Genomic DNA, 20,710 nt, shown 5'->3' with positions numbered 1-20,710 from the left:
AGGCCCCTTGCAGGTGTCACGCCTGGGCCTGCCAGAGGCTAAAGGTCATCAGGCTGAGGTCTGAATGCGGTCAATGAGTAACCAGCAATCAAGCTGGCGCCCTGGGCACCTGCCCCTCCCCTGACTCTCCCCATAGACACCAAGTCAGGGGAAAGATATGAGGGAAGACAGCCACCAACCAGAGAGACAGGACAAGGTAACCACAAGCAGGATCCCCAGGAAAGAGCATCAAGAGAACAGAAAATAAGACCTGGAGACAGTACACATGCAGCAGGTTTCCATCAGTGTGGTGTAGGAGGCCGGACCTGGTTCTGCCAGGCCTTTCCATGAGGGTCACAAGCACAAGGCCGGAACCCGTGGAGGGGATGAGGTCAGCGAGCCGCCCCGCCCCGTGCGCCGCGGAGCCCCTTCCCGCGCTGAGCTCAGCGTGACTCAGCACTGCTCTCGCCTGGCCGCCCGCCCAGACGCCCCTTGAGGACCCGATACCTGCCTGGCCCCCATATCTGGGGATCCCAATATCAGCTCCCCTGCTTGGGCTGCTTCTACTGCTTCAAGACTGCAAAGCAGGCCCTGAGCGCTCACCCGCGCCAAGTGGCTTCAGCTCCCGGGGCTCCTGCATTATGGTCAAGTTCTCTACTCCAAGATCAGGGTCCTGGTATGAACCAGTCCTATCAACACGGACCGGGCACACTTCAAAAAGTATGTTTGACCAAAGATAGACACCCTGTCTGTAGGTCCTCAGACCTTGTTCCTCCAGGACCCAGGGCTGTACTTTGTGACTGAAGGAGCAGGTGTCAGGGAAGACTCTTGGACAACTTCAGAGACACTGTTCCAGGGCAACGAATGCTCAGAGCCTCTGGAGTTCCCTGTAGAACAGTCCCCAAGGAAAGCCAGTCCCAAAGAGACCCCCCCCCCCCCAAAGAGCAAGTCATTTCCTTCCTCTCCATATCTCTAATCCCAATTAAGATACTGCGCCCGGGAAATAGCTCCAAGAGGCCCAGTCTGCTCAGGACTCCAAAGGGCTGGCCAGCCTTCCACGTGTTGCTCCACCTTTTCAAAACACCCGTTAGGATTCCAGAAACACACACACACACACACACACACACACACACACACGCACGCACACGACCCCCACAAAACAAAAACAAAAAACCTGCCCTTCCCGTCTTGCAGATCACTTAAAGGGCTTAAAGTCCCCTGGAGGGCTTGGTAGCAACACCGACTTCTATCATGAATGCGACCCTCCCAGTGAAAATCCAAGGGTTCCAGGTACTTCCCACCCCATTTCTCAAAGATCCCCAGGGTCCCCAAAATACCACCTCACTGCCTTCCAAACTTGGAGACCCTTTGTTGTGCAGAGCAAACCCCAGGCAACTGGAGGTACCCCCTCTTCAGAACACCAGAAAGAACCACTTTCTCAGAAACAACCTTAGAAGCCGACTTGTTTCTTGAGACCCCCCAAGACTTCAGTCATCACTTCATTAATCTCCCTCTTTCCTGAAAGACCCTCTGAAGCCCTTTATTTCTCAGGATCCCCTCCCCCCCCATTTCACAACAGCCTGGCGCTCCAGGCGCGTGACTTCCCCACCCCCGGGCGGGGGCCTAAACCCCTATCTGCTTGTCATTGGTCAGGCCCGGCCTTCAGGCCCCGCCTCCCTCCCGCGCAGATTGGCGGACCTCGCGCCCTAAACGCCCCACCTCCCGGCGCCAGCGCACTATAAAACAAGTCGCCCTGCCCGCAGCCTCAACCAACGAGCCTGGAGGTCCCACGGGTCTGCTTCTTGCTTCAACAGTGCTTGGACGGAACAGAGCCGGGGACTCCCTTTTCTTCCAGCTTCCAACCGCCTTCCAATCTGATCTCCATTTGCAATCTCCGGGACCATCTGCTCTCCCAGAACCTGCTTCCAGGACCAGCCAACTCCGTTTTTTGTGGTTAGCTCCTTCTTGACGACCAACCATGACCTCCCAGATTCGTCAGAATTATTCCACCGAGGTGGAGGCTGCCGTCAACCGCCTGATTAATTTGCATTTGCACGCCTCCTACACCTACCTCTCTCTGGTAAGGGTCTCTGGTGAGGGGACCCGGGGTGCCGTCGGCCCAAGTTTCCCCTAACTGCGCACCTCTGGCCTCTGCGCATGCGCCAGCCTTCTTTGTTCCGCTGGAACTCGGAGGGCGGAGTCTGCACGGCTGGTGTCGCCTCGTGGCGACCCTAGCTTTCTCCATGTCTTCCCGCAGGGCTACTATTTCGACCGTGACGATGTGGCTCTGGAGGGCGTGGGCCACTTCTTCCGCGAGTTGGCTGAGGAAAAGCGCGAGGCCTCCGAGCGTCTCCTCAAGATGCAAAACCAGCGCGGCGGCCGCGCCCTCTTCCAGGACGTGCAGGTAAATACCGCGTGTGGAGAGCGGACTACAACTCCCTGGAGGCCGTGCGCGCCCTTTGAGGGGTTGTGGGGGCTTATGGGAGGTCGAGTTGGGTCTTGTGCGGGTTTATTGTCCAGGCGCGGAAAACTCCCCCAGACGCCACGGTACCGGCCGCTTGGGGTCTAGGTCCAGGTTTTGGGCATCTGTAGCTGTTAGAAACGGGGGTGATGAATGCAAAGCTCTGTGGGCCAGATCCCTGATCCTCAACAACTGCTGGGAGCTGTAGTGGGGGTGAGGGATGGGTGGCCAATCTGAAATGTTTGTCTTCCCTTCAGAAACCTTCTCAAGATGAGTGGGGCAACACCCTGGACGCCATGGAAGCTGCCTTGGCTCTGGAGAAGAACCTGAACCAAGCCATTTTGGATCTTCATGCCTTGGGTTCTACCCGCACAGACCCACATGTAAGTACTCCCCTGTCTTTTGCCTGGGCAAATAACTCCTAAGCCTCGTTCCCACATCTGCCTTTGTTAGCAGAGGCAGCTCTCCTTCTTCTCCAGAAATTGGACTTCTAATTTCTCCTGTCCTCCCTCTCAGCTCTGTGACTTTCTGGAGAACCACTTCCTTGATGAGGAGGTGAAGCTCATCAAGAAGATGGGGGACCACTTGACTAACCTCCACCGTCTGGCGGGCCCCCAGGCTGGCCTGGGCGAGTATCTCTTCGAAAGACTCACCCTCAAGCATGACTAGAGGCCCTGGAGTACAGTGGCCTTTGATGGGGCTCCTTTGCATCTCCTGGCATCAGGGCTTTGGCCTGAGCCTCTCCCTCTAACCCCTAGGCAGCTTTTTAACCACCATGGAGCCCCTCCCAAGCCTTGGACCAAATAAAAATTAAAGCTTTTTCCAGCATATGATGGTTTTGTGTGTGTCTGTTCTCTACAGAATAGATAAGAACAAACAAACAAGGGCTTTGACTGCAACTTGTTTGTTTGTTCTTATCTATTCTGAGGCAGGATTCCATTTGTTGGGTATGTTGCAGTCAAGGCTTCTCAGTTTGTCTGGCTCAATGTTAACTGCCCCTGCCAGACGGTGAAGCCAGCCTCCAAGGAGTCTTAACATACACACCTGGGGTTGGTAGCTGGAAGCAGACACTGCTAGAACTCTGCCACCTGACCATGTGTCCTAGTAGGAATTGGACATAGGGTCTTGCTGAGTCCTCCAGGCTTGAGTCAAACTAGGAGTTGCTGGGATTACTGGCCTGCACTGCTTCAGTCAGTCTTTTTTCTAGTGTCTGGCACTCCTAGATATGAATTCTACCTCTGAGCTATACCCCCAGTTCCTGGAATGGCTCTGTTCAACGAGTAATAGAGGTTAGGTATCAGACCAAGATCTTAAAAATTGAAGACAAATCCCAGTGAGGCTGAAGCAGGAGGATCACAAGTTTGAGGTCGGTCTTAGCAATTTAGCAAGGCTGCAAGCAACTTTTTTGAGACCCTGTATCAAAAAATAAAAAGGGCTGGGAATGTGGCTCAGTGGTTAGTTAAGGCCCCTGGGTTTAATCCCTGATTAAAAAAAATAGGAGACAAGTATTTATTGACCCCTTTATATGGGCAAATTAAGGCCATTACCTGGGTGTGATCTCCAAAGGCTATTTTCTACCCCTTGGAGATAATAAAACCGCAAGACGCACACATAAGAATTATCAGATGAATCTGAGCAGCTGGGTGGGTACACATGATGCTTACAAGGTTGAGCTAGGGGTTTCAGGCTCAGCACTGAAATAGAAATGTGAGACTTGGGTCCACTTATCCAAGTGGGAACTGAAGAAGCTTAAAAGAGGACTTGGCATTTGCTGGGGCCAAGCCACAAAACTGCTGTGTCAGTTCTGACCCCTGTCACCCTTCATGGTAGAAGAGGCATCTTAAGTGGGTGGTATTTTATCTGCTGTCATCACGCTTTCATGGCCACTCTTCATGGCCACTCGTGAGGGAGAAGGGAATTGCATGACTGTAACAGAGGCTATCGGGAAAGATGCTGACATATCCAAATCCAAAGCAACTGGAGTTTTCTAGTTTCCTGAGTAGTGATTGGCTCAGAGATGCACATATGGCCTAGTGAAGATTAGAACAAAAAAGAAGTTTGTTTTTAAATAGAGCCATCCAGAGGACAATGAGGCCAAAGTACAGAAACCACAGAGTCCTGGAAACATGCGAAGCCAATCCATCCATCTGTGATGACCACTAGGACAGCCATGGACCACACACTTGGCCATTGAACACTTGCCTCTGATCAGTATTACTAATAAACCACATTTAATTTAATTTAAAGAACTGAATGGTTCTCATGGCTGCCCTGTGGATCTTCTGTCACAGAGCCCCTTCATGCCAAAGATCACTTGCCATTTGTGCCACTTGCAAATTAAGTCCCAGCTAAGCAGTCAGATGTGCCTTCCTTGAACAACACTGGAATCTTAGAACAGCAATCCAAATTGCTACAACAGCATGAGATAAGCGACCATGGAGGAGGGCAGAGCAGGGACTAAGATCCTGAGGTCTGGGGGAGTCAGGAGTGAGGTCTACCAAGTGCTGATGACTGACCATACTTGGAATTCTTAAATACAGATGTATTTTTTTCATCTCTGGACACACTCTAATCACACCCTTCCAGCTTCCCCCTCCCAACTGCAAACCAAGTGGTGCTTCAGACACAGCACAGCACACATGAGGGGCCCCTCCCTTTCACCAAAGCTGGGGGCAGGGCACAGCTTGGGGATGGAAGTGCCTTGAGGTAAATGTGGGGCTTCTAGAACCCAGTGGGCTCAGTTATAGATCAGGGGAAAGGGACCAGGATGCAGCACAGTGGTAAGGCTCCAGATTCAGCAGTTGGGACCTAGAACCCAGTGGTTTCATGGTGGGCTGAGCAGTTGGGGCAGCTGGGGGTAAGGGTTATGCTCAGCAGAGGGATTCTCTGGAGGGGAGAGAAAGAATCTGTAGACACAGAGGAGAGCTCAGACTCAGGGAAGGAGTGGGATCTGGTCCAGGAAAGACCAGAAAGGCAGAAAGGTATCTAGACCACATCAGCATGTGCTCTAGAAAGAATGAGGAACCAAGCGGTTCTGCCATCCCTGGCTTGGCCAAAGTGTGGGGGTTTACAGGAGCAGGGGTGGAGGCAGAACTGGACACCAGAGAGGGCTAGAACATGAGTCTACCCTGAAGCCAAGTTCTGAGTTGAAATGGAGGACAGTTGGCTTTCAGTTACCTTAAGTCCCTGAAAGGGTCCCATTAGCAGGGATACCATATGGTTTACAGCACTTGGTGGTCCTCAGGCCAGGCCTGAGCATGGCATGCTCTGTATGCTGTAAAATTTGCAAGCCACAAAGGGCACTAGGAGACTTGGCCTGGAAAGCAACAGGCCAGTTTTCCTAAAACCTCTGGCACCATGGCAGAATAATGGCAGATTCCAGGCCTCTGGGACCCAGCTCAAGCCTGAGGGACTCCAGGGTACAGATAATGCATCCTGAAACCCAAGAAAGGCACAGCATTGTGGATTTTGGAGTGTGGGGACTCCGAGGATGGAGCTGGAGGGGCTGGAGTGTATGGCAGAAGGGACTGGGCTGTGGTCCACACATAGGGTGGACACCACTCAGGATCTGGAGTGGGGTTCAGAAACAACGCCCCCTGCATCCACTCCTCGGAGGAGGGACACAGGACAGGCTGGGAGCGTGGAGTGGAGGCTTAGTTGCGCTCCTCACCCAGTGAGCTGGCGGGGCTGAGGGGTTCACTGGGCGTGCTGATTGAGCTGGAGGGCGCAGTGTCCACTGAGTTGCTGCGCTTGCTCCCGCCCGTAGAGGAGGTGCAGGAGGCCCGGCGAGGCCACTCGGGGGCGCGGATGTTGCGGCGGTCTTTAGCAGCCTCCTCATCCTCATCGTAACGCTCTTCCTCAAGTGGCCCGTCTCGAGGTTCTTCTTCATCCTCACTCTGGTGTGGGCTTGAGTGTCGTGATAGTGACGGCGATGGCGGCACCGAGGCTGGCCGTGGGTAGCGGTACCCCTGGGTCTGCATACCCATGAGTGTGGGCACAACAGACCAGAGTGAGCAGATGCCCCAGAAAGACACCCCACCCCCAGCCCTGCCCGGCCCAGCTCTCCAGCTTCTGGCTCAGCAGAAAGCATGGATCCACTCACCGCATCCGCCTCGTGGGGTTCGTAGGTGAAGTGATCTGGGAAGGCCTTGGCCAGCGCCATGTGGCGTGCAGACATATAGTACTTGTTGGTAAAGAAGGGGAGGAGGTGTCAAGAGACGCAGGAGCCAGACCCCGCCCCTGGCAGATCCTGACACCTTTTAATGTAGATGAACACTTGCCCGCACCTTCCAGTGTGCTTCTATGCAAATATCCATCTTTCTGGTTTGGCCACACCCCTATGCAAATAGGACTCCGAACCCAGGTTCTTCCTCCTGAAGCTTATTATTATTATTATTATTATTTTAAATTCTGGGGCTTGAACGCAGGGGCGCTCTGCCACTATGCTACATCCCCGGCCCTCTTCATTTTTTATTTTGAGACAGAGTCTCGCTAAATTGCTTAGGCTGACTTTATTTTTTTCTTTTTTTCCCCCCTCTTTCCCCTTCCTCTCCTTTCCCTCCCCATCCCTCTGTCTCTCTTTGAGGTGCGGGGATTGAACCCAGAGCCTTGCTCAAGCTAGCCACATGCTCCACTACCACTGAGCTACATCCCCAGCCCAAATGTCTTTTTTTCTTTTATATATTTTTAGTTGTTGATGGACATTTATTTTATTCATTTATTTATATGCGGGGCTGAGAATCGAACCCACATGCTAGGCGAGTGCTCTACCACTGAGCCACAACCCAGCCCCGAATTTCTTAAAGGGGCATCAATTGTCAGAAGCAGGAGTAGGAGATCCTACCACCTGCACCAACTTTTTGATGCTGCAGTACCCAAGAATCAAGTCAGGAGAGGTTGATTCAACTAGAAAAGGAGGAAAGCTGTGTTTAGGGAAAGGGTGTGTGTGTGTGTGGGGGGGGGTCATACCCGGCCTAGGTATTTCCAATCCAGAAGGTCAGAGAGACGTTCGGTGCGATTCCGTTGGATGATGCGCTGTCGCCGGCTCTGCTGGCAGAAGCTGTAGAGGAAGGAGGTGAGCTGCGAACAGGAATCGTCCAGACTTCGGAACCTACGGTCCAGGATGTAGATGCCTGCAGAGGCCAGGGCAGGGTTTTTGTTGTTATTTTGTTTCGTTTCTTGTACTGGGGATTGTACTCAGAGGCTCTTAACCACTGAGCCATATCTTCTCCAGTGTGTGTGTGTGTGTGTGTGTGTGTGTGTGTGTATTCCCGCCCCCCCCCCCTTAAGAGAAAGGGTCTCACCAAGTTGCTGGGGCTGGCTTTGAACTCACAGTCCTGCTGCCTCAGCCTCCCTAGCTGCTGGGATTACAGGTGTGTGCCACAGAGGTGGGTTTTAAAAATGGTTTGGGAAGACCTTCATCCTCCCCAGGATTCTGTGACACTAGGACCGGGCCCAAGAGTTCACATTCCCTCCTGCCCGGGATCCAGGAATCCTAATTCTCCATCACTCTTCTCTAATCCTCAGGGACCTGGGTGCTGACCGTAAGCTGAGGGATCTGCAATGTGCTCTTCCATGAAGCAGCCGAAGCCGGAGAGGTTGGTAGAGATACTGGGGATGCCCATAACGGTGCACTCAGCTGCAAGAAGGTGTGAGAAAGGTCCACTTAGCTTCCCTCTCACGCCTACCCTCTCAATTGCAATAAAAGCCTCAATGGCGCCCTCTACCGGCGCCCAAACCAAGTGCCTAGTCACAGAACCCGCACAACGGCGCTGGGCAGTAGGCTATACTCTCTCCGCTTCTCAGTGCAGAAGCTGAAACGCAGAAAAAGGAATTCTTTTGCCTCAAGGACTCAGAATGCAGAAAAGTCTTAAGTTGAGAGATGAAGATTTATTGAACACTTACTCTAGACAAAAGTCCGTCATTTTCTTTTCTTTTTTCTTCTTCTTTTTTTTTTTTTTTTTTTTTTGGTATTGGGGATTGAACCCAGGGGTGCTCTACCATTGAGCCACATATATTTTATTTAGAGACAGGGTCTCACTAAGTTGCTTAGAGCCTAAGTTGCTGAGGCTGCCTTTGAACTTGCCATCCTCCTGCCTCAGCCCCCTGAGCCACTGGGATTATAGGCAGCAGCTTTATAGTCTGTTTTGACAGGCAGTAAAAGGTTTCTCACTGTTAATATCTCTTGTGCAGAGCACTTACTATGCCTTGTTTGACAACTCAACCTTAATATATTTGAGGAGTATTGTAATTCTTATGTAGAAGTGTTCCTAAAACCTCTATAAGCTGGAAAAACAGGCAACTCAGGAGAAAACTGTACTGCACTTAGTTGTTAGTCAGTTGTGACTCGGTGCTGTTATTTGGCATATTGGGGGAAATCAGAGCAGTGACATCCACTTGAAACTAACATTGTCATCTAGTTTTGAGTCACATGAACTACTGCATTACGAAAAATCATGCTGTAGCAGAACAGACTGTTACCATTGTTCCTGTTTTGCAAAGGAGGGAAATGAGTTCAGAGAGGGCTGGTGCTTTGCCCCAAGATCATGCCAGATCTGAACAAGACCCCAGGACTATGCTGCCCCCTACCTGCCGCACTCACCGGGTGTGTAGCCCCAAGGCTCATAGTAGGAAGGGAAGACCCCAAGGTGGCAGCCTCTGACAAACTCCTCATAATCCACAGGGAGCAGGGGGCTTGTGGAGGAGAGGAATTCTGGGTGAAAAATCACCTGGCAGTGAAAAAGAAGGGCTTAGCCCAAGCATCTCATGTAAATACTTCCTGGGAACCCAGAGTGGGTAAAACACTTGTCCAAAGCCACACAGCAAGTGGTTGACAAGACAAAGATTTAAACCTAAGTCTGTTTGCCTCAGAAGCCAGGGTTTTTTCTAAACACAGTGATGCCTTTGATAAACTAGACAACTGGGAGTTTGACAACTGGGGTGCGACCCCCTCCCCCTGCAAACCCACCCCTAGATAGTGCCTTCACCTTCACCCTGTCGGCACTACTGTTGAAGAGGCCAATTCGGCGGATGGTGGTCAGGATGGGGTCCGAAGAGTCGTCCAGCATATTGTGGGTGCACACAGGGGGAAAAGACTGCCGCTGTAGAGGCCACAAGGGGGGCGAGGATCAGGGAAGGAACAGAGGGCTTCCTACTTCTCTATGGGCCATGTTGACCCCAGGGATCCAAGGAAACCACAATGCCCAGCAGGCCATGGGGTAACAAACCCAAGAGACTTGTAGGTTCCTTCTTGGTTCTATCTGTAAAGAGTCTTTCCTTTTTTTTTTTTAATATTTATTTTTTAGTTTTGGGCGGACACAACATCTTTGTATGTGGTGCTGAGGATCGAACCCGGGCCGCACGCATGCCAGGCGAGCGCGCTACTGCTTGAGCCACATCCCCAGCCCCAAGAGTCTTTCCTTAACTACCATGAGTCAAAAGAACTGTGATTCCCAGCTGTTTTTGAGGCAGAGTTAGTCTCAACATGCCCAGGGACTATGGAGAGTTATCACTATCTGGTTCTGTGCTCTTGGCTCTGACGTTAAAAGAAACTGAAATATAACTTTCCCAGTCAATGGGGACAGAGACTGTGTCAATAATGTAGCAAACTTCTGGGACAGCTGGGAGTTGTAGTTTTCTTATGAGAATCCCCTCCTCATCCCTAACAGGAGCCCAAAGGAACCACAATTCCCAGAAGTCACAGCATCAAAAAGAAGTCAGAATGACTAGAAAGCCCCAGAGGTTGCTGGGATGGATAATTCTTTGCAACTGTTGAATCTTGTCTCATTTAAAGTTTCTACTTAACCTTCAGCTTACTGACTCCAGAGGCCCCAACAAACTACAACTCCCAGCATCCCTCTGTAAGCAACAATGTCTGAGTAAGGTGTGCTACCTTAAGGACATTGGAAATTATAATTTGGCCAAAAGCAGTTCATATCTGTTTGTGTAATGTAACTGTCTAGGTTCCAGGCCCCAGACTCACTAACCCTAACCACAGGTATCAAAATCCCTTGACTCTAGGAATTAAAGAACTCTAACTCCCAGAATCCTCTGTGGTGAGGGAAATCCATGTTGCAGAAAAGTTCCAGGGGATGCTGGGAGTTGTAGTTCTCATTTTGTAACTGATAACGCTCTCCAGGGTTTTCCATCCACCCAATTCCATCAAATTCATGTATGAAAGAAGATACAACTCTTGGGGGTGTATGGGGACTAAGCCATAGAAAATGGGATAAGAAACAGTGGTTCCTGAGCTTTCAATGTTCTTCAGGGAATGCTAGGGGTTTTAGCTGACCTCTGGGATCCATCCCAAAGAGGCCCAACAAAACCACCACTCCCAGCAATGTCTAGGTTCAGAGGGGGAGACCATAGGCAGTAAGGCCCACAGGCAGCTGGCAGTTGTAATTTCTCTTCTGCAGCCATCTTGACTCTCTGAATGTCCCTTTTACCCTTCATCCACTAACCACAGGAGTTGTAGTTTTCTTATGAGAATCCCCTCCTCATCCCTAACAGGAGCCCAAAGGAACCACAATCCCCAGAAGTCAAAACTAAAACAAACCCCACAACTCCCAACTGCTCCTCGCCCTGCAGAATAAGTCACAGAAAATAGCCTTCCCAAAGTGCCTCTGGGAATTGAAGTTCTACCTGTCACCTCACACCTTTCTGTGGACCTCAGAATTGATCCCTCAATAAAGAATCACTGAAGAAAGAAGAACTCCCGGCAATCTCTGCGGTCAGAAATAACATGGCAAGAGGCCTTCAGGGCTGCCGGAAAATGGCTCTCTCTGCTCAGGGGTCCAAACCATACCTGTGTGGCGAAGATGGCCCTCTTCATCATGGTGAAGTCTTCCTTGTCAAGCATCTTGTTCATGTCTGGGAGGCTCCCCCTGAAAGGTGAGTGGGGACATGCACATGGGAATGAGGTGACAAGATGGGGTCAGGGCCCTGAGGGATACAAAGCAAGGACCTGGTACTCACACCAATAAGGATTCATAAAGCTTCCTCCCGAATTTCTCCTTCACCGTGTTGGCAGTGTCCCTGGAAGGAGCAGAGTAACCACATCAGATAGCACCAGAGACCATTTATTGCCAGGCTTTAGGGGCAGTGGGGAAACTGGAGTCTGGGCAGAAAAGCCATGCCCTGGGGCTCCAGGATGGAGGATGGGGACCAGGGAACAGGCCCTGGAAGGCTCGGGTTCCTTATGCCCTGTATCAGCTGTGTGGCCAGGGACAGGTGGCCTTTCCTCTCTGACTTCAGTGACTCATCTATCAGATGAGGATAAATATAGAACCAACCTCAGAGGTTAGCAATGAAGACTTGAGGAGGTCAAGACAAAAAGTGCACAGTGCCCAGCACACTCTGAGCCTTCCAGAAATGTCAGCTATTATTAGGACTTGTACTTGCCTGGAGGAGGCAATGCTAAGCCCCATTTTATTAAAAAAAAAAAAAAAAAAAAAAAGAAGAAGAAGAAGATTCTAAGAAAGGTATGTTCAGGCACACAAACAAAGCCAGCACAGAGCCCCACTGGATAGCTCTGCCTCCCTAGGATATGCTGCTCCAGCCTCCCTGGCCTCCTTGCCATTTCTCAAATGTCCCCAGAGCCTTTGCACTCGCTGTTCCCATGCCTGAAATGCAGTTCCCCAGACACACACAGGCTTATCGTCTCTGCCCAGTGGCAAAGTCTGTGTCATCTGTCCTCACAACCCTGACAACCCTGTTTCATATTCCAGTCCTGTTTTACTGTTTTTTGTTTTGTTTTTGTGGTGCCGGGGATTGAACCCAGGGCCTTGTGCATGCAAAGCAAGTACTCTACCAACTGAGCTGTATCCCCAGCCCCTGCTATACTGTTTTGATAGCACACTTTCCATAGAATTTTCTAGAACACGATCCTCATAAGGGCAGAGATTTCATCTCTGTTGCTCACAGCTTATGTTCCCAGACACTGGCAGGAACAGGGCCTGGCACCTTGTAGATGCTTAGTGAATATCTGATGGCCAGTGAATGAATGAATGGGTTTACAGAGGAGGAAACAGGCTCAGGGAGGGACAGTCGTTTGCCTCCATTCACAAAGCCAGTGAGGGTCAGTGGTATGAGTGGAACCTTGCCGGGTTGATATCAGTGCCCTGATCATGTTGTTACACTCTTCCATCCCATGACTTCTTATTCTTTCTGAGTTGGAAGATTTTTTCCCTTATACTAGGGATTGAATCCAGTGAGCTTAACCACTGAGCCACCTCCCCAGCCCTTTTTAATATTTTATCTAGAGACAGGGTCTCACTTGAGTTGCTTAGGGCCTCCCTAAGTTGCTGAGGCTGGCTTTGAACTTATGATCATCCTCCTGCCTCAGCCTCCTGAGCTGCTGGGATTACAGGTGTGAGTCACTGCTCCCTGGAGGTGTCTTAAGCAGTGATTTCACTAGTAACTGGTGGGGCAAGTTGATCATGTTACAGGGAGCAAAACTAAGACTCCCGGAGAAACACTGGGCCTAAAGTTCAGGGGTTGGAGCAAAGCTGACAGGGCTCCCCAGCAGAGAGGGCTGCTGACCAAAGCTGTTTGCGCACGGCTTGGCCCTTGAGGGTTTCCACGTTGAAGTTGTTGGTCCGAGCTGGCATGATGAAGAAGGCGACCACTGTCTGCTCACTGCCATTCACCTGAGATGAGGAAAAGGAGGAAGGCTGGGATCACACTCCCTCGCACCTCTACAACCCTCCGTGCCTCTTCCTGCTAAGAATTACAGGACAGGGACATTGTCCCCACTGAGCCTTTGATCTTTCTGGGTCTCTACACCCTGCTTCCCCCAACATGGGTTTCCCTAAGCCCATCTGCCTGGTCTCTGTTCTCCAATCATTTTCGCATCCTCCCTTTGCACCCTCATAGCTGAGGCCTTACTCTGAGCAGATAGTTGAGCCGGGCCAATGCCTCCAGGAAGACGTCAGCCCCCTTGTTAGAGAATTCGTAGCGGCCGGCAATAAAGAAATACAAGGTCTTGTCCAAGTTGAAGTCCAGGTGCCTAGAGAAGTAATATAGCAGGATAAAGCCCAGGACTCTCACCCTCTAGTCCTGTTCTTGAACATGCAAACCCCAGAAGCTACAGGGGCAAAGGCAATTTTTTTTTCCTAGTACTAGGACTGAACCCAGGTACTCTACCACTGAGCCACATCCCAGCTATTTTAATTTTTTATTTTGAGACAGGGTCTGGCTGAGTTACTTAGGGCCTCACTAAGTAGCTGAGGCTGGCTTTGAACTTGTAATCCTCCTGCACTGGCCTCCCAAACCACTGGGATTACAAGCATGCACCACAGTGCCTGTATTCCAGCCCTCTTTTACTTTAATTAATTTTTGGTGGGGTACCAGGGATTGAACTCAGGGCCACTCAGCCACTGAGCCACCTCCTCAGCCATTTTTTACATTTCATTTAATGACAGGGTCTCACTGAGTTGCTTAGTGCCTCGCTGTTGTTGAGGCTGGTTTTGAACTCATGATCCTCCTGCCTCAGCCTCCTGAGTCACTGGGATTACAGATGTATGTTAATGCACCTGGCTCTTTTATTTTTATTTTAAGACAGGGTCTCACTAAGCTGCTGAGGCTGTCCTCAAACTTGTGATCTTCCTGTGTTAGCCTCCTGAGCCAATGGGATTACAGGCATGTGCTAAGGCACCTGGCTGAAAAGAATTTTTTAACCAATGCAGAAGCACCATGTCCTCCTGGGAGTTGTGGCTGTTTTTTTCCTTAGATAGGGAGCTCCTTTAAGTCCCCAACATGGGAAAAAAGCAGGGGAAAGGTAACTCCATTACCACTACCGCACAGAGTGGGTTGCAATCCCTACAGGACTCAGCCCATTGTTCTAGAACTCAGGAACTAGCTGCCCCAGGATTCCTCAGATCCAGGAGTCCTGACCCTAGCTCCTGTTCTCTTAAGACCTAGGTACCTGCCCACATACCCATAAAAATGGCCTCGTACAAACTCCTGGATCCGAGCTTTGCTCTGAGCATGGAGGTTCTGGAACTCATGCATGGCGGAGAATTTCTTCACATTCAGTCCGTTGGGGGTCACAATATCTGGGATTGGGGGAGAAGGTCCCATGTTTCATTTCTTCATTTGTTTTCATTCAGATTAATGTCTTTGGATGAATAAATGAAAGCCTCCTTTTCTTTTTCTTTCTTTCTTTCTTTTTTTTTTTTTAATACTTAGGAGTTGTAGTTTTTTTTTTTTTTTCCTTATCTCACCCTGAAATGGGAATAATTCAGTATCCCAATGGCTTGCTTCTTCCAGGATATGCTCTCAACCTTCAAAAATCTTTCAGGGACCCAGCCATCTCCTCTCCTCAGAAATTAAAGCATGTCAATGAAAAATTACAACCCCCATCAGCTCCTGGGACAAAATTTCAGGAACATTTGGAGCTAGGCAGACAAAGGCCTTCTGAGAATGGAAGTTCTCACTCCATACTCATTGAGAATGGATACTAAGATCTGGGAAGAAAGCTCAGTTCCAACTTAATTTTTTCCCAAAACGAAGTCTACTAACCCTGCATTTCCTTTCAGAAGACAATTGGTGAATTTTATCATTTCAGAAATTACTATCAGAGACACTAAAACTCCCACCAGCTTCTGGGGTATACAGAGCCAGACAGCTTCATTTACAGATCATCACCCCAATCCCAAGGCCTTCTGGGAGTTGTAGTTCTCAGTTCTTTGTTAAAAAGTGGTACTGGCCTTGGCATTGACAGTCGCCTACCTCATTCATGTCTAGGGACCCCAACCCAGGCCCTACCTGGTTTCCTCTTGAGTAGGTGCTGAGCCTCGATGGCGGTGATCTGAGACACAGTAGTGAAGACATGAGCACAATGGGCTGCTGCCCGTTCCATGCAGTAGCGGTGATAGATTTGCCTCTCACCTGCTTCCTTGTCCACGTTGAACTGGGCAGGAAAAGAAGGAAGATGGGCTAGGAAAGTTAGGCACAGGATTGAGTTCTAAGACTCCAGGGTCCTGGGGTTTTGGGGTGGGGCTGGCACCTGAACTCCTGGGTCTAAGGGAGGAGGGATCTGGGGACTTGGACTCAGGTTCTGGGAGAGGAAGAAGCTTGATCCCCTTGGGCTTCTTAGAGCTTTGGGCCATCCTGAGATACCTGCAGTCCCCACCTGCTGTCACACCCCCAGCTCACATTCTCCAGGTTGTTGTAGAAGTCCACAGCACCAGCACACAGGTAGCGCCCCAGCAGAGTGGCATGGGTGGTGAAGATGGTGGCTACGGGCAGCCGCCGGGCACGACACAGGCAGAGCCCAATGCCTGCCAACCACTCATGGAAGTGGGCAACCACATGTGGCTTCTCCTCATTCTGGGCCAGGAACTGTGGGGCAAGAGGGATAGGGTCACTGTGTCTCTGTGTATATCACGAAAGGAGTTGGCAGTTCCCAACGTGGACAAAAAAGCAAGGGAAAGGTAACTCCAGTACCACTACCGCACAGAGTGGGTTGCAGTCCCTACAGGACAAGGAATTATAAGCTTCAAGGCAGTCAGACAAGCTGGCCTCATCCCCCAGAAACTGATGGGGGCTGGGGTTTTTTTTTTTCTTTTTCCTTTTTTTTTTTTTTTTTTGCCAGTTTATAAGGTTGGCAAGGCTGAATTAGGAAGACTAAAGTTCTAGTGTTCCAAGTTCTAGGCACAACTCCTGGAGACCCCTTATCTCAATCAAGGATGAGCACTCAACAGTAACAAAAGGATTATAACTCTCAGAATGCCTTAGGTAGGCAGATCCAAAATTACTTGTCCCTGGGCACGGGAAATTGAGTTTCTTGAGGCTTTTAATACTAGACAGGAGACAGAACCAGGATTGCTGGTTCTTAGGTGGGCTGGGGAGCCATAAGCATCCAGGTCCTCATCTGAGTACTTCAGTTTTGACAATACTGGATTAGAGAACTACAACTCCCAGAACTCCTAAGGGCCAGCCCTTACTGAGAAAACTGGAGTAAATGCAGCTAGGATTGGCAATTTGGGTCTCTGAGGAAAGAGGCTGGGCCCCTGGATGTCTATGTCCCCACAGGTCAAAGTTAATTCTTAGATTCAAGAACCTACAGGGGTTGGGGATACAGTTCAGTTGGTAGAGTGCTTGCCTTGTATGTACAAGGCCCTGGGTTCAATCCCCAGCACTGCAAAACAAAGGAACAAACAAACAAACAAACACACCCCAAACCCTACAATTCCCAGAATGCCTCTGGAGAAGCCAATTCTCTGCCCAGGGGCTGATGGTCATTGTAGTCTTGGGCGTGGGTGGAACCGCATGAGCTGGGGGTCAGTAGTGGGGCCTACCTCACCCAGGAACCAGGTAGTGAGGAAGCCAAAGAGGACGGCATCATTGGCCTCGCGGTCATACCAGGGCACCCCGATGTTGCAGGTGTCCCAGAGCTCTCCCTTCCAGCGTTCCAGGGCCCAAGCTGAGGCCCCCACGTCCAGGAGCACCACCAGGGGCCCCCCCTCGATCAGCCAGCGTCCAAAATACACCTGGGATGGGGTACAGGAAAGCTCAGGGCTTTTGCAGTTCTTCTATCTGCTGGCACAAGCCCAGTTCTCTCATCCTTTGTATTCGCTGCTGACTTCTCACCCGTTGCCTTATTTCTGTTTGCTGTGAATTATTTCCACCATACTCTTTTGCCACCTCTGTTCCAAAATTTCCTGGACCCTTGGTTAGATTCTGTAACTGCTACCATTCTCCCACCCCACTCCCTCCTTTCACTTCAGGACTCTGCCCCCGCTGCCTTGTTTCCTCTACCTGCCACCTTGTTTCGGGGTCTGCTGCCACATTTCTCTTACCAATCACCCTGGTGCTTTCTCCCATTGTCTTCTGTCTGTGACTACTTCCTTCCACTGGAGGCTTTGCTTACTGTTCTTGTCACCACCTCCACCCCACCTCCCTGCCTTGTTTCTGTCCCTTTCACCATATATTTGTCACCTATTACTTCTTCTCTCTGTCCATTGGCCCACTTTGTAGTCTGCAGCCACATTTCTAGCCCTGCCTGTCCTCTTTCTCTGCCCCAGAGGCTGAATTTTTCTACCCACTCCATGTTTCTGAGTCTTGCTGTCTCATTTCAGCCCTTCCACATTTTTCTTGAGACCGTGGCCTTGGTTCTGGGCCTGCTGCCACACCTCCAGCCAGTGGATGAGGAATCATCCTCCCCCAACAACGCCAACCTGGCTTTTCCCTGCCAGGAGCCTCCCTGGGACGCCCCTCCTCCTCCCAGCTGTTGTCTGCCCTTTTGCTGGGGGGGCTATTCTTAGGAGCAACTACCCTGGAGGAGGGACTGGGCTGTGCTGGGGTCCTTTAGGGACACAATCCTGCCTGACTGGGCTCCAGACCCCACCCCAAACAGAGACTAAAGAGTGGAGGAACCACTGTACCTCTGCCTCCCAGCCTCCCGCCTGTCTGTCCCTTCTGACAGCTGCCTCACGGGCTTCTGAATGGAAGCTGCCTCGCTTTTGGTCTTCATCTTAGGGCCCTGGAACTTCCCCGTCCTCTCTTTAGTCTCTGGATTTGCTCATCTCAGACTCTGCCCCCTGGGTCTGTCTGCCTGCCTCTCCTTTCTTAATCAATATTCTATCTTTCTCTCTGAAGCATCCAGCAGCCTCTCTCCTATACCTAGAAGATGTACATCTCTCTCCCTTGTCAGCCTGTCTACCTCGCTGTCCAGGTTGGCTATTTATAAGTCACGATGATGGCAGTGGTGGTTATAATGATGATAATAGTTCATACCAGAGGGCCACCTTCATGCAGGAACCATGCCAAAGACATTATGGTTATTAACTTTTCACCCTCCCAGCACCCCTACAAGGTAGATGCTATTAGCACATTCATTAGCAAAGGTCACACAAGGCAGCAAGCAGAGGCTGACTTTGAACTTCAACTTCCAGATTCTTGCTCCAGCACACTTGCCTTAGCCCAAACTGACCTCTCCTGGGCTCCCTCTGGCTGAATTTCTGTGTAGCTTTCTTTCTCTATCTGGTCTGTTGGATCTTGGCTTATTGAATTGATCTGTCTATCCATTCACCAACACACTCGATCCACCAGCTTGGACTTCACGGGATCCTGATCTGCCTATCAGCCTGGCTGTCCATGCCTCCCGCTCTCCACTCCCTGCCCCTTCCTTCTCCATCCTCTGCTTATACCCTGGGGGAGGGCCCTGGGCTCCTGCCCTCAGCCATGCCATGTCCCACCTTGCAGCCCTTGCTGTTCATGGAGTCCAGCGTCCTCTTCAGGGCCGGGGTTGGGGGCTCCAGCAGCTCCACCTGGGTCCTCACACCCTGCTCCGTGTACGGTCCCACCAGGTAGTAGTTGTCGCCCCACTCATCCCCTGTCACCTTCGCCTTCGTCTGGAGCACCGTGTAGATGCCCCCCACTGTGGGCCCAAGTGCATGAGGGCAGGCCCCAGCTGTGGTTTATAGGTCTGGGACCTGGGGTGGGGGTGGGACCCCAGATCTCCAGCTCAGAGCAAGAGGGGTCTGGGAGCCCATACTTTGGAGTCAGAGGAGAGGGAATAAGGGTTGGAGGCTTGGATCAAGGGGAAAGGGGGCGAGAGGGTAGTCCTCCTGGGTCTAAGGAGAAGGGGGCTGGGATCAGGACACTGAGGAGGAGGGGGCTTGAGCTAGACTCCTGGGTCTGAGGGAATTAGGGTCTAGGAGCTTGAGGATGGCAGAGGCTGAGAATCATTGGGACCCAAGTTTGTGGGCTCCTGGCTTTCAGGAGCTGGGTTTAGCTTCAAGACATAGTGGGAAGAACCCTTTTTCATTGCCCTATTCACCTTTCCAGTTACCTAAGAGAAGCCTGAATTTTCATTCCCTATCCCCCAAGAGCCCTGCAGATCTGTCTCCCAGTCCCTCCTCCCTGACTGGTGACATAGGCATGCAGCTGGTCCTCATGATCCCATCGCAAACCCAGGAGTCTGGGCCCCCTAGGGGCATCCTCACCTCCTGGAGCCCAGGCCCTACCAATACATGGATCTGTGTCCACAAGCCCCCTCTCATGCTGGGAGGCCCTGTCCCTTTTTCTCCAAGCCCCAGCAAAGCAAACCTCAGACCCCACTCTTCTGAGGAGTGAAACTGAGACTGCCTAGCTTCTGGAGATTCCAGCCTCAGCTTTCTCCCAAGCTAGAAGCTCAGGCTCTTGGAAGCCAAGGACAGAGAAAAGCAGGCTCCCAGCCACTCCCATCCTAGAGCCCAGCCCCTGACCAACTTAGGACTTCCAGCCTTCCCCATCCCAGTACGCATGTGTCCAAGGCCATGGGTTCCACTACTCCTAGGAACCCATGTATCAGGCCCCAGATTCTTTCAAAGCCCAGGTATTCAGGCCCCTAACTCCCTCCCACCTTAGCACCTAAGAATTAAGGTCTCCAACCCCTGCCCATCTTTATTCTCAAGTGGCCAGATTCCCAGATGCTCCCACAACAAACCATGCATCCTATCTCCTAGTGGCTCTCTCTTCAATCCAGAATTATACCCAGAGAACACTTTCTTCAAGACCATGGGTCTGAAATCTAGCTGCTCCCCAGGTTTGCATGCAGAAGTCCCATCCCCCCAGCCACTCCTTCCCTGTTCAGGACCCAGATCTCTGGTCTTTGGGAAGCCTTCCTCCAGATACAGGAAGCTTTCATTTTAGTGCCTTCTCCTCTGAGACACAGTTAGGACCTGGAAGCCTCCTTCCATCTTAAGTCTCTCTTCACTTTCACTCGCTGGGCCTAGGAGACATACTCCAGCCCCTCCCCAAGGACACAGGAGTCATAGGCGCCTTGCCCAGAACCCAAGAGTCCCCCATGTAGTTCTGCCCCGCCAAGTCAGAGTTTCGGGCCCCCATCCCCAATCGCCCTTCTAGTCAAGGGCCCGGAAGCCTGATGTGCTCACCCTTGTTGGCCACCTCCCAGGCCACCTCGAAGAGCACCGTGTTCTCCAGGTCGAACTCATCCTCCCAATCCTCCAGTCCTGGCAGTGAGGACATGGACAAAGTGCGACTTAGAGGCATGGCTGGCCCGGAAGGGGTCTCAGAGGACCACAGGTGGGACCCCGGAGGTGTCCAGGGAATGCACTAGGTAGAGTGAGGGGCCGGGTAGCGGGTGTCGGACGGGAAGCTTGCAACGCGCCCAGCTTCCTATTGCACGACCGCACCCCCGCCCGGCAGCGTTCCGACCTGGGCAGGAGGCGGTCGCGGCGTCACTGAGCTTGGTGGTGGCCCTGCAGTGAAACCTTGCGGCCACCAGGAGGCGGTGCCCGCCCCCAGTCAGCGCCATTGGCCCGC

General features: G+C 51.4%; 2 protein-coding genes across 2 annotated transcripts; one reads left to right on the top strand and one right to left on the bottom strand.

Annotated features, from left to right (window-relative positions):
* The first annotated feature begins 1,731 nt into the window (after window positions 1-1,731).
* On the top strand, window positions 1,732-3,260 carry FTL (ferritin light chain). The gene is made up of 4 exons (XM_081274901.1): window positions 1,732-2,059; window positions 2,237-2,383; window positions 2,698-2,823; window positions 2,957-3,260. The coding sequence occupies exons 1-4, from the start codon at window positions 1,958-1,960 to the stop codon at window positions 3,107-3,109; spliced, it is 528 nt and encodes a 175-aa protein (XP_081131027.1). The 5' UTR covers window positions 1,732-1,957; the 3' UTR covers window positions 3,110-3,260.
* A 686-nt stretch (window positions 3,261-3,946) lies between these two features.
* Window positions 3,947-20,642, bottom strand: GYS1 (glycogen synthase 1). The gene is made up of 16 exons (XM_081274891.1): window positions 20,320-20,642; window positions 18,640-18,821; window positions 16,741-16,932; window positions 15,596-15,781; window positions 15,206-15,350; window positions 14,376-14,493; window positions 13,325-13,445; window positions 12,980-13,086; window positions 11,414-11,473; window positions 11,244-11,322; window positions 9,427-9,540; window positions 9,042-9,168; window positions 7,983-8,078; window positions 7,409-7,572; window positions 6,543-6,623; window positions 3,947-6,414 (listed from the first exon to the last, which is right to left on the bottom strand). Exons 1-16 carry the CDS (start codon window positions 20,435-20,437, stop codon window positions 6,094-6,096), a joined length of 2,211 nt encoding a protein of 736 aa, XP_081131017.1. The 5' UTR covers window positions 20,438-20,642; the 3' UTR covers window positions 3,947-6,093.
* Between the last annotated feature and the right edge of the window lie 68 nt (window positions 20,643-20,710).

This window comes from Spermophilus citellus (genome assembly GCF_964194105.1).
Source record: "Spermophilus citellus genome assembly, chromosome: 18".
NCBI lineage: Eukaryota > Metazoa > Chordata > Mammalia > Rodentia > Sciuridae > Spermophilus > Spermophilus citellus.
This window is presented reverse-complemented; position numbering and strand designations above follow the sequence as displayed.